Here is a 12,820-nt window from a genome sequence, read left to right as displayed (position 1 = left end):
ATAAAATAAGTGCATAAATCCAGCTTGCGTGTACTTTTATGTCAAAATGATTGATCTAGCAGAGTAACCATTTTTCTGCAGCAGTCGTCACTTATTTTGTACTTTAAATCAATGGTGTAATATATATATATATATATATATATATATATATATATATATATATATATATATATATATATATATATATATATATATATATATATATATATATATATGTATGTATGTATGTATGTATGTATGTATGTATATATACACCATTGATTTAAAGTACAAAATAAGTGACGACTGCTGCAGGAAAATACTTACCATTGTTGTCTATTTGAGCGGAACGTTAAGATTGTAAGCTAAACCAGAATGGTAAGATAAAGCTTTGTTTACCCATTTTAGGAGGAAATTTTGTATAATCTTATGAAAAGTTGTACGTAAATAAATCTTCCAGTTAATGCTTTGTCTTCCAAATTTTTGCCAACACGGTTTTTTTGAATACAAACATTAGATGTCAGATGATGAAATGTGTCTATAAAATTAAATGTTATAAATTATAAAACTCAAAATCATTTCCCGACAATTTATAGTTTCGTTGGTTCATCGTTGCTGCTCTCTTCGCCTTGGTGGCTGGAAACTGTACTGACTTTGCTGCGCAGTACGACTGTATGCAGAATGCCAAGAAGTGGTTGTCAGTCTGCTTAAATTGTGAGAACACTAGGGTACACAAACTAGAGTGCGAACTGAAATGTCTGAAGGTTGCTAACAGACGGCTTATACGTTGTATTACTTTGGAGTAAAAGCAACTACTAAAGGAAACGGAAATGTCTGACAACAACCTAATGATCAACCAATTTCGCCTTTTGTTTTTGATGAATTTACACTAAGGTGTACATATCTGAAATAAATCTATTTCAGTTGTAGTTGTCTTTAATGCTCAACATCAGTATCTATTCATCTGTGATTCTAAGGGATATTGGATATTTCCCGTACGTGAAACATTCATTCTTGTATTAGTTCCATCTTCTTTGGCACTTAGAGCCATTCTTAAAAAATACAAACAGATAAATAACTTTTTTTGCTTTTATAAATAATAATTATTTTAAAAAACCTAATTGCCAGCATAAAATTCACCTGTATCGTAAGTTCATTTCCTTCTATTAATGCTGTTAGTATCCGATAATCTTATTTTCTATACATGATACAGCTATGTTCTTTTCATATTTCCAGATTTATTTGCAGGAGACATATTTGTTTGCAATTTGCATCATTGTCTGTCTGTCTGTCTGTCTGTCCGTCTCTTTCTCTGAGAGTCTGAGTCTGTTTATCTGTTTGACATCAAACTGCATGGGGCATAATTTTAATGGATTGGGGATAGGAAGACATGTCCCCCCCCCCTAAAAAAAGAAAAATATCTTTTTCTTTCTTTTTTTTTTTTTTTTTTTTTTTTTTTTTTTTTTGCTGGATTCATTATTGGTGCAAATGTATAAAATATATCGAAACTGAAAAGAACACCATTTTTCCTGTATAAATTTCGATTTTAACACCCTTTTTTATTTTCGAGTTTATTAATTTTCATCTCTCAACAGCAAAGCGTTGGACTCAACGGTACCTCTTTAATCGAAAAATGATGTATGAGAAAAAAGGTAACGAAAAGTGGTCAATTTCATAAATCCTTTCATAAATACAACCATTCCCCACGACAAATTAAAGTCCAGGCTTTTTGATATCATTGACAGCTGCTTTTTTAATAATAATGGAATTCGTAAATTTAGTTACCTTGTCATTGGTCATTTGCAAAATTATTTTGTTAAAAAACATTCTGATTGTACACACAAGTACTCTGAAGTTGATATTAAAAAGATGCTTGAGTTTTTATTTTACAATTTTAATAAATCAGTACATAAAATTAATATGACAACCGAATTGATTCTTTGAATAATAATTAATATAACTGTATTCTGTATGCTTTTGATTGATAATGCACAATACTGAGCTATCATCTCTACCTTAACAAAACAATGAAGCACTGCATTTACACAATGGATGGGGGTCATTTTTATGGTCTCTGGGTGTTCTCCCCATTTTATAACAAATGTTTGCTCGTTTCTTGAATTAAAATACACACAACTAACATTTTGAAATCATGGAGAGATGACCCAGAGATACCAAATATTTAGAAAAACGTGTTTAAAAATTTAACATTTTGTACCAAATGACTCGTCTTGCCAATTTTCAAGATATATTTTAGTAAATCAAAACAATATCGAGAAAATATTTCCCTTTCCTATTTCACGGTAAGTCGATGCATAAAAAAGCTAAAATTTCATGTGACAGATGAATGAAATTTTCACTTTTCTAGTGCGCCCAGATTCCTGCCGAATACCAATCAAATGTGTCCTCGTTCTAAACGAATTTAAGTCGTTATAACAAATTTTGTATTCGTTATACAAAATTTAATTTGTTATAAGGAAATCAAAAAATTGTTATAACGAATTAAATTCGTATTTACAAATTCGACAACTCTTTATATCGAATTCAAAAAATATTTTTTGATAGGTCCTAAACGGACTTCCGTAAAATTGGCTTTAGGAGTCAATAGTTTTCCAAGCTATATAAGTCATTCATGACATTCTGTCTTGTGTTGGGATTGACCTTTATTCAAATAAATTTATTTGTAAATTGTAATAAATAATAAACAAATACCGATTTGGTTGATCAAATTTTTGGTAGGACAATGAAATTCCTTATATGTGGCGTCATACGAATTTGTGAAATGTTTTTGATGAACCACGCATAAGATAATGTTTGGATTGGTATTTGTGATTTCCAAATGTATTCATAGTTTATAATTATACCCAAAAAAAAAATCCTTAATTGAGTACAATCAAAATAGTTTGAAGCCATTTATATATTGCTCCGTTTTATAATATGAAATAGGCTTATAAATGCAATATTTTAGTTTTTACGTGTATGAAATACTCTCTCTCTCTCTCTCTCTCTCTCTCTCTCTCTCTCTCTCTCTCTCTCTCATAACAGAAAGTACAAAAAGAGAGCAAAATTCAGAACAAGTATACTTCGTGTGCTCAAAATACCCATAACTGTCATTTTTTACTATTAAGCACATTTTAGTATGTATTTTATAAAGATATAAAATTTGCAAGTTTAACCAACATTCCATGACCAATTTTTCTGAAATTCAGTCACTACCACATAAAAGCTGTATGTCTCCCCCGAACAATGCATTATGTAAATCTCGGCGACTGTTTTGACAATATGATTCTATTTCTATTAAGATGTTGAAATACTGTATGTCAACAATCAAATAAGATTCTCAATTCCTTTTATTCCAGAATTGAAGATATTTACGCCTTCTTCTTTCTTTAGGTTATATATATATATATATATATATATATATATATATATATATATATATATATATATATATATATATATATATATAATATATATATATATATATATATATATATATATATATATATATATATATATATATATATATATATATATATATCTTGGGGGGATCTGTCCATGGTATATGTGATTAACGAAATATTTAGCATCAAAATCACAAAATCACATTTAATTTTGTATAATAATGGAAGAATATGGATTGCTTCTAAAATTATTATTTAAAAAAAAAAAGGCAAATTTAAAATAAATTAGAAAAAATTTCTGATGAATTTAATAAGCAAATTCATAGTCGAATATCAACTCATCGAATGAAATATTCGAACATTCAAAAATTCTTTGACACCCCTAGCCTAGATACAAGAAATCAATTCAAAAAAAGCAGGGGGAAATTTCTTAATTTATAAATCAGATGGGTTTTTATTTCCAGATATGAAATTTTCTCTTACTGTTGAATTGTGACTTTTAACTCAACATTTTAAGAATAAATGGATTTTTAAAAAATATTTACTTTTAACGATTGAATGAAGTAAAAAAAAAAAATGAAAATAACAGAAAAGTTTCAAACATATTATTTACACTTAAATAAACATAACAAAAAAATGGATTTCTACGTTAGTCTTTTATTCTTTAATTATGATAATTCATTCCACAAAATTGACAAAGAGGTGTTTAATTTGAAAAGTAAACTACGGAGAAAATGAATCTTGAATATTTTTTGCTTTTTTCCAAAAACGCTTATAATATCACCTCTTACTAAAATAAAATAATGTAATGGGACAGAAAACAACGTAAATAATGTGCAAACGGGACTCAAAACCGCATATTCTTAATAAGAAATATTTAATTATCATGAAAAGTCATGAAGGTAGTATTTATATACATGTGATTTAATATTCATCGAATTTTTTCTACAACAAATTTGGTCATTTGTCTCTGATCGTAATTGTTTTAAAGACATTTTAAGACTTAATTAAATATTTGTACAAATTTCTTTACATATTTTTCGGGGGAGGGGGCTTTGTGAGAGAAATTGAACTTTAAAAAAAAAGGAAAAATAAAACTATTACAGAAAAAATTTTACAAACACAAAAGGACATATAAATGTAAAGAACAGCAAAGCCATGATTGGTCATATTTATATGGAAACATTCTTAGATGGTGTAGATTCAAGTTTGTTCAAATCATGACCCCCGGGGGCAGGGTGGGGCTATTATGGGGGATCAAAGTTTTACATAGAAATATAGTGAAAGGAAAAAGAAACGCAGGGTAAATTTATATTAAAAAGGGGGAGATGAACAGAGAGAAGAATATAATTGCTAAAAAAAAAAATGCATGTATAATGTTAATAAAGAATTTTTGCTTCTACCGACAAGTACAGGAATAGAGTTACTAAGTGAAAATTGTCTTCAGGTTTTATGACAACCAGTGAAACATATTGTCCTCTACAAAAATTTAGAATATTTCAATTTAATTGTGTAATTGACTTATACAAATTTAAATAAAATAAATTCTAAATTTTTGTAGATGACTATATAAAATTCTCATTGGTGTCCAAATCAACCTTGACTGTGGTGAATAATTAAATGATTTAAGTCATGGTTTTGATATGTTATACAAGCTCTTTATTTTGACATTTTTTGTGTATATTTTTTCCATATTTCAAAAAATACAAAACATATACATGATTTCTCAAAGTTAGTGAAATACATTTATGCTCAACTTATATTTCATTGTAAGGTGATTTTATTTATATGTACAGTTCTTTTTTTTCATATATATATATATATATATATATATATATATATATATATATATATATATATATATATATATATATATATATATATATATATATATATATATATATTATAACACCTGTGTAACACCTGTTGATCAATGTTTATAAACCAATGTTATACTTTTGTGGCAATATATGCAATGAATACGCCAATAAATATACTTCACTACTACTGTGTAAATTATTAACTATATTTGAAACTCACATTATGTTGTACTAACCCTGTCTGGGAAAAACAATTTATCAAATGTATAATGTGCATCGTAATCAAAAGTAAAAAAAAAAATATGATAAAATATGTCTTCTAGCCCACGGTCATGGTTTGAACAAAGGTTTGTGAACTAAAATCTCTTTTTGTGCACTTAATAACTGTCTTCAGAAAACGTCATCCTCACTCATTTTTTATAATGTTGATGTTTAAGATGCCAGATTTTTTTTTATATATCTGTAATTTGCTTTATCAGATTAAAAATCTTGATATTGATATACTTTTGTGCACAAATGTGATATCAACATGAGCAAGAAATCATTATAATTTGGCCTGTAATAAATGTGCTTAACTTTTTGGTGGATAATGATCCTTGTAATGCTTCATACCTGCATGGATTGACGCCTTTGTCAATGATATTTGACATACAGGTTATTCAGTTGCCAACAATTTGACCAACTTTACAACTTCGTGTTAAATAGTGTACAGTCATGTATTTGAATCAAGGGCAACCTTTACGCACTTGTACTAATTGAAGACCTATATAATATAAATGTAGTCTTATTTGTTTATATTCACCTGGATTTGTGACACCTGTTATCAAACGACAGGTGTTGACATTGATTAATTTGTTAATCACCTGAAAGAAAACAGGAAATATTTCACATTAATTCTCTAAATCATACGAGATATTGGCATGATTGTGGTAGTGACTGTCTTCGAAAATTTGACGAAATAAAAAGTATTACTCAAAATCAATGAATATTTTTCACATCTCACCTTATTAATTTTGAAATTTATTAATTAATAAAATATTTTACAAAAATACACATACAGACTAAAATCCAGTACGTAAGATAAAGGATATGAAAATATCTTATAACTGAGCCAGTTCTTCAAAAACCATTAATTTAACCACTTCATAGATAAATCTTTTTTTTTTTTTTTTTTTTTTTTTACTAAATCACGGCAATTGTGTTTCATTATTATAAAAGATTATCTACAAGTTACCGGATTTTGCTGATTTTCACAAAGTTCGCTTGAGTTACACGGATCTAAATAAATCTAAGTTACACTGTAAGTGATCCTATGTTTTTATCATCCCGGGACATTAAAAAAAAATATTCTCTAACACAAATTTCTGTGACTGAAAATTCTATTTAAAGTACCATGCAAATACAGAAAAAAAGGTTCAGCTTCTTGGAAAATCACAAACTGGATACGATCAAACAAATCACATGACAATTGACATCGATTTATTTAAAAAAAAACAAAAACCTATAGAAACAAAGTACTCAATAAGACACAGACAACGTTTTTCTCAGGTTGCTGTTTTTCACTCCAGAATGATACAATGCGTTACTCTTCTATACGCGTCCTGTAGGCAGTTTAGTTCACATTGTAGTTTGGACACCAAAGAATTCTCACACTGCTTACAGACGGACAACTTTCGGTTTGCGTTCTGCAGACATTCATACTGGAAAGCAAAGTCGTTACACTGTGCGCTTACCATGGCAAAAAGAGCAGCTATAATGATCCAACGAAGCTAAAATGTCAGAAAAATTACAAATATAAAAAATATATAATTTTACATATCTGAAAGCAGACGTTTATACTCGAGATAATAAAAATCATGTTAGCTGACAAAAACTACTCTTTTTCGTTATTCCTGTACATGAACTTAATATTCTTCATAGCACATTTGTCCAATATAACAAATCAAAATTCTTTGCAAAGTTCAAACCTTACCATCCTGGTATCAGTCCAAACAATCGGAACAATACACAGACAATAATACTCAATTTATATACGTTAATATCTGATTCAATTAACAAATGATGTGCTTACTTAGTGACAAATGTTACAATGAAACATATGGTCCACCTGCTGGGATTTGCAATCAGGTTTCAATCATATACTCGTTGTGTGCATGGATGGTGATTTGAAAGTCCGTCCAAATTAGAGACAAGTGTTACGAAGTAGCGAAGAGTATGTATGGCTGCTGGCAATACTGCATTTCATCGTCAATGGCATTCGAAAACATTCACAAAACATTCAGGTTTTCACAATCTAGCAACTGTTTTGGGGATTTTACCCAAAATTTCGGATGTGTGAAAATGTGGATTAGTCCGAGTTTCAGATTGTCTAAACAGTTTCTTGCCTTACTGATATTTTTATGTCTGACGTCAAAATTTCTAATTGTATTGAACATGTTTATGTTTACATTAAGTTTGCTTTGTAATGCGTATATGTTAGGGTTCTATATTTACACATATTTTCATACTCTTAAATCATATTATGTGATTGGATTTTGACAATGGATGAATAAGTATTTACTCTGACTTAAGTGACGAATAAGTCTTATTTACATCCACTAACTATATTCTTTATTTTTATCAAAACTTATTTCCGTTAATCAATCTATTAACTGTAAACTATTTAGTTCCGTTAAAACAGACACGTAGTTTCAAGGGGGGGGGGGGGCAGGGGGACTGCCCCCATGTTTTTCAAACATAACCTTTTACTCTTGAAAATGTTCACAAAAAGGCTTGTCCCCCTCCCCAACACTTCTGTTGCAGTATAGTCAAATCAGGGTTATGTGTTGATAAGACAATTTGATTGTGAAAGAAATTGGTACCCCCACCCCAGTACCACCACCAAATAGGATGTTCGAGTTTGAACAATTTTTCTTTTTTTCTGACTGCATCTCCCCCCTTTCAAAAACTATACATGTACGTGCCCGATAAAGCCATCTGTATGTTCATAGATTTCCCAATAAGTAGGCTCTTCCTTCAATGTAATGAACGGATAATGCAATATTTCACGTAACAAATATTTTGAAGATAATTCATCCCCATCCTTTATCCTATTTTCATCATCCATTCGGGGTAAAAACAAACGCACTGAATATTTAGTGTCATCATTTGTTTACTTTTTATGTATTATTTGTATTTAATGTACACTTTTGAAATAAAACGTTATATACTTTGAAATAAATACATTTTATACTTTAAAAATTCATGTGCGTTTTCCTTGAACTCCGTTTTAGAAATGCTTAAATTTTTTTTCGGCCGATAAGGCGATTTGATGCTTTGCGTCAATCTTAACTTGTTCTTTCTCACTTTGATCACCTCACTACTTATATAAGCCCTATCTAAATAAATTTTTAAAATGTTGAACACCTAAATTATAATCAACAAGGTTGTCAACTTGAATACATTTTCCTTTACTATAAATCAACATCCGCATCTATACCCATGCCCCTAGGAACGGGGGGGGGGTGCCCCCAATAATTTTGCCAATATATAGATAACTATAGAAAATATAGCTACTACTAGCTTGTGCCCCTCAATAAAAACGTCTGATGACCTTTTTTTCTTGTCATGGAATGTTTGGTAGTTGCTAGTCCCCCCCACTGAAATTGCTTCCTACGGGCCTTATACCACTTGCAAACCACTTACGAGGAGCAGATTCTTAAATACACCCCCTTCTCCTGTTTCTAGTGTGGGGAAAATTAATACCGAATTTTAAGATGCTTAGTGTCGTGTCTCTTGCAAGCAGCATTATTGTTCTCCACAAAAATTTAGAACGTTTCAATTTAAATTTGTATATGATAATTGTCATACACAAAGTTAAATTGAAAATTTCTAAATTTTTGTAGAGGACAATATTGCTAGTAACCTACTTCCTCTGTGGTATATCGATGTCCGACTTCTATTACAGCTTCCTCCAAAATTACCAGGTTTTGGTTATATATAGTGCCCATTGTCGGGTTTGGTCGAGCCAGAAAGTAAGAGGAATAGCAATTAGGACCACCATCCTCCATTTAAATAGGTTTTTGCCAAATTTGCTTTGAAAATACTGTAATGTGAGCAAAACGTTCATTTCCTTGGGGGCGCATGATGGCGGTATACCTTATTTACTTCCTGCGAATGATGCAAAAAATCACTTCAATCATTTTAAAAGGGAATTGCGACACCAGACCGCCATCATGCGCCCCCCCCCCCCCAAGGAATTTTTTTTTTTTACCCACCTTACAATTTTTTCAAGGCAAAGCGAATTTGGCAAAATCCTTCTATTTAGAAGGGGGGCCCAATTGGTTCGTGCCGGTTTTCCAATGCAACCCCCCCCCCCCCGCATTCTGGAGTCGACCCGAAGAACTGCAAGAGCGAATGTGGTTTCCAATTTAAAAGCAGATCCAATGCTATTTACTCATAATATATATATCAACATCACACATTTTTCTCAACAAATTTTTTACACTAAATTAAAATAAAATGCAACAACACAATTCAATTGCAAATGCAATGATACTATTCTCTACAATCTGAATTCAAATCCTTGAAAATAAAAAAAAAAGTTTTCTTCTGCAAGTTACTGACAAAAGTACTGCTTGGTATCCAGGTCTAAGTGGAGCTTGTATACTTGGCGACAGCTTTGGTTCCCTCCGACACGGCGTGTTTGGACAGTTCCCCTGGAAGCAGTAGGCGAACTGCCGTCTGGATATCACGACTGTTCATGGTCGGCCGGCGGCTATACTTCGCAAGTTTGGACGCTTCAGAGGCAATTCTTTCAAATATGTCGATGACAAACGAATTCATTATACCCATAGAGCGATTAGACATCGTAAGTTCGGGATGGACTTGCCTTAAAACTCGGAAGATGAAAACTTTGAAGGACTCCTTCCTTTTCGTAGTCCGTTTCTTTTTTGCCGATGTGGAATTTCCTGTGTTATTTGGTTTTGGTTTATTTGTTGCTGTGAGGATTATACTTCCAGATTTCTTTCCTTTTACAGGCATCTTCTCTTGTTCGTGAAAACGCTGAATAACATAAATACGCGCCAAATGCACATCATTTATATACCAGGAGCATGACGCTGTTGAAGTACACGATCCTTGATTGGTTGTTGGAATATAAAAATTACATCATCATAAAATATAGCTTAATTTACGCGCGAAACGACAGGAAACACAGCAAGGGCCACATAGTACAAAATAAAGGTGTTAATTCACACACCCCATCCAGGGCTACACACACACGCGAAACATAATTTTTTGCCCCCCCCCTTAAAAAAACTTGGTGGATATGCATATAAAGTCATTACAACATTACAACATTTTCTAAATATTTAAGTACACCTAAATATGTGTATGTAATTGTTAACAAAATAATACATACAAAAAATTGACACTTCGTGTATTGTAATATTTAGTACTTTTGCATCGCCACATAGTATCTTTTGCAATGCGGGGATTGTAGAATCTCCCCACTTTGCACTAGGATACACGGTACCTAGTACTATTTCATTTATCAACATTACTTACACTTATATACAGTGTCAAATTGTACAATATACAAAGACATGTACTGTAGATTATTTAGTATACACGTTTGTAATTGTAGAAATCATGCTTGTTGTTTGTGATGCCTGAAAGGGCCTGATTTGGAAATAAAGAATCTATCTAATCTATCTATGCAATCGTCCAATCCCTGGGGTATAAATGTAAATAATAGGAGGGGGTTCCTGCCCCACGAGCACCTGTCATTTTTTTTTTCAAGTGATATTGCAACCTTTCATCTCGTTTAAACGTTATACTTTACAGGCGCGGATCCAGGAATTTTTTTTCAAGGGGGGGAGGGGGCACCCCAGTCGGAAAAAATTTCCAGCCCAGAAAATTTCCTGACAAGAAAAAAAAAGGAAAAGAAAAAAAAACTCCTTCCGAAACTTATCAAACCCAAAAAAATTCCTGACAAGCCAACAAAAGGTAATATCCCTTTCCCAAACGTGAAAAAACCCATTTCGTGATGGTGTTGGTGGTGGGGTCCACGTTTTCCAGGGGGGGGGGGGGGGTCCAAAGTCATTTTTGATTTGCTTCAGTATATACTTTAAATAACTCTGCAAATTCGGGGGGGGGGGGGGGCGGACCACCCCTCTCGACCCCCTCTAGATCCGCGCATGCTTTAGGAGCTTTGAACTATTTTTGTTTTTCAAAAATCTAACTGCATCAACAAAATCATAAAGAAGTACGCACGCTAACTCTAGATTCCTGTCTGCATTTTACACACATTTAATTCAACATTTATGACAATATAGCCATTAATCAAAACTTTTTTCAATTCAAAGAAGAGTTCAAATAATTAATTGGATAATAATTTCAATACCAGTGTCAAATACTGAGTAGTTAATTGCCCATAATTACAACTCTCTTTTTTTAGGGGGAAGAAAATATTATCCATTGAAATAAGACTTATAAGCTAATTAAGAGAATTTGTGTCCCACACTTAAGAAAATCAGAAAAGGGTGGAAGAACTGAAAAAATAAGCAGATGGACAGAGAAAAAAGGGGTTAGCCTTGACTTTTCGGCTTTGGCCTTAAAGTCGATAGTTTTTTTTTTTGTTTTTGTTTTTTTGTAGACAATGAAAGAAATTCATGACCTTAAGTTTTATTGCAAAACCTTTCTAAAAACCACAGGCACTTGTTTCGGTAATAATTTTTTTTAACCCATAGTCAGATAGTATAATAATAAGTTAACACAGTGATTTTTAAGTCCTATTGACTAGTTTTAAAACTTCATTGCAAAACCTCAAAAAGAATTGAGTTATTTATGAGGAAATCATTTTATGCAAGTTATGAATTTTGACCTTGACCTTTTGACCTAAAAATCAAAAGGGGCCTACTCTTAGTCATTGAGAGTTATGATAAAAATATGTCACAGAAAAAGTTTTTTTGAGTCACAAGGAGATATGATGTATAACTTCATTGATAAAGCTCAAAGAGAACTAAAGTTATCAACTGGAAACCATTTTTTGCAATTTATGAATTTCTGACCTAAAAATAAACATGGGTTGTGATATAAAATTTCATTGCAAAAACAAAGGCCATTTGAGATATCATCCAGAAATGAAAGGTTTACACACAGATAGAATGTATGAAATGCTTAACTTGATCTTTGACCTCAAAATGACAAAATCAATAGGGGTCCACTTTAGGCCATAGGTTGATATAAGATTTCATTAAAATATCTCAAAGATTTTTTAAAGATATCATCCAGAAATGAAAATATTACACACAGACAGAATGTTTGAATTTCTGACTTTGATCTCTGACCTTTTGAGCCATAGAGAGTTGTGATAGGAATTTTTTGGTGAGAAAAGCCCAAAGAAAACTACAGTTATCATCTGGAAAATGTTATTTTTTAAATGTGCATGTATGAATTTTAACCTTTGACCTCAAAATCAATAGGGACCTTTTTTACTGATTTGTTGCATAATCATTTTTTTAATGAGTTCACCAAAAAAATCAACTGAGACACTGGAATTTGCAAAAATAAAACTAAATCTAAAAAATCATTTTTTATTTAAAAATATATTTGTACAAAACATGGATGAAATCT

At 31.3% G+C, this 12,820-nt stretch overlaps 1 protein-coding gene and 2 long non-coding RNA genes across 3 annotated transcripts; 1 reads left to right on the top strand and 2 right to left on the bottom strand.

The window, feature by feature from the left end:
* The first annotated feature begins 270 nt into the window (after window positions 1–270).
* LOC133183928 (uncharacterized) lies at window positions 271–908 on the top strand. Its single transcript, XR_009720779.1, has 2 exons — window positions 271–357; window positions 576–908. It is a non-coding gene; the product is annotated as an uncharacterized LOC133183928 (long non-coding RNA).
* A 5,757-nt stretch (window positions 909–6,665) lies between these two features.
* LOC133183927 (uncharacterized) lies at window positions 6,666–7,242 on the bottom strand. The gene is made up of 2 exons (XR_009720778.1): window positions 7,176–7,242; window positions 6,666–6,972 (listed from the first exon to the last, which is right to left on the bottom strand). It is a non-coding gene; the product is annotated as an uncharacterized LOC133183927 (long non-coding RNA).
* Window positions 7,243–9,832: 2,590 nt separating this feature from the next.
* Window positions 9,833–10,225, bottom strand: LOC133182865 (late histone H2B.L4-like). Its single transcript, XM_061317712.1, has one exon. It carries the CDS (start codon window positions 10,223–10,225, stop codon window positions 9,833–9,835), a length of 393 nt encoding a protein of 130 aa, XP_061173696.1.
* Window positions 10,226–12,820: the final 2,595 nt, after the last annotated feature.

The sequence above is a fragment of the Saccostrea echinata genome, unplaced genomic scaffold (genome assembly GCF_033153115.1).
Source record: "Saccostrea echinata isolate AGI-Se365-2 ecotype Australia unplaced genomic scaffold, CSIRO_AGI_Sech_v1 ptg000009l, whole genome shotgun sequence".
NCBI lineage: Eukaryota > Metazoa > Mollusca > Bivalvia > Ostreida > Ostreidae > Saccostrea > Saccostrea echinata.
This window is presented reverse-complemented; position numbering and strand designations above follow the sequence as displayed.

Bases quoted from the DNA above. Each gene is read 5' to 3' on its own strand.
- LOC133182865 (XM_061317712.1), bottom strand. From the start codon at position 10,225: ATGCCTGTAAAAGGAAAGAAATCTGGAAGTATAATCCTCACAGCAACA.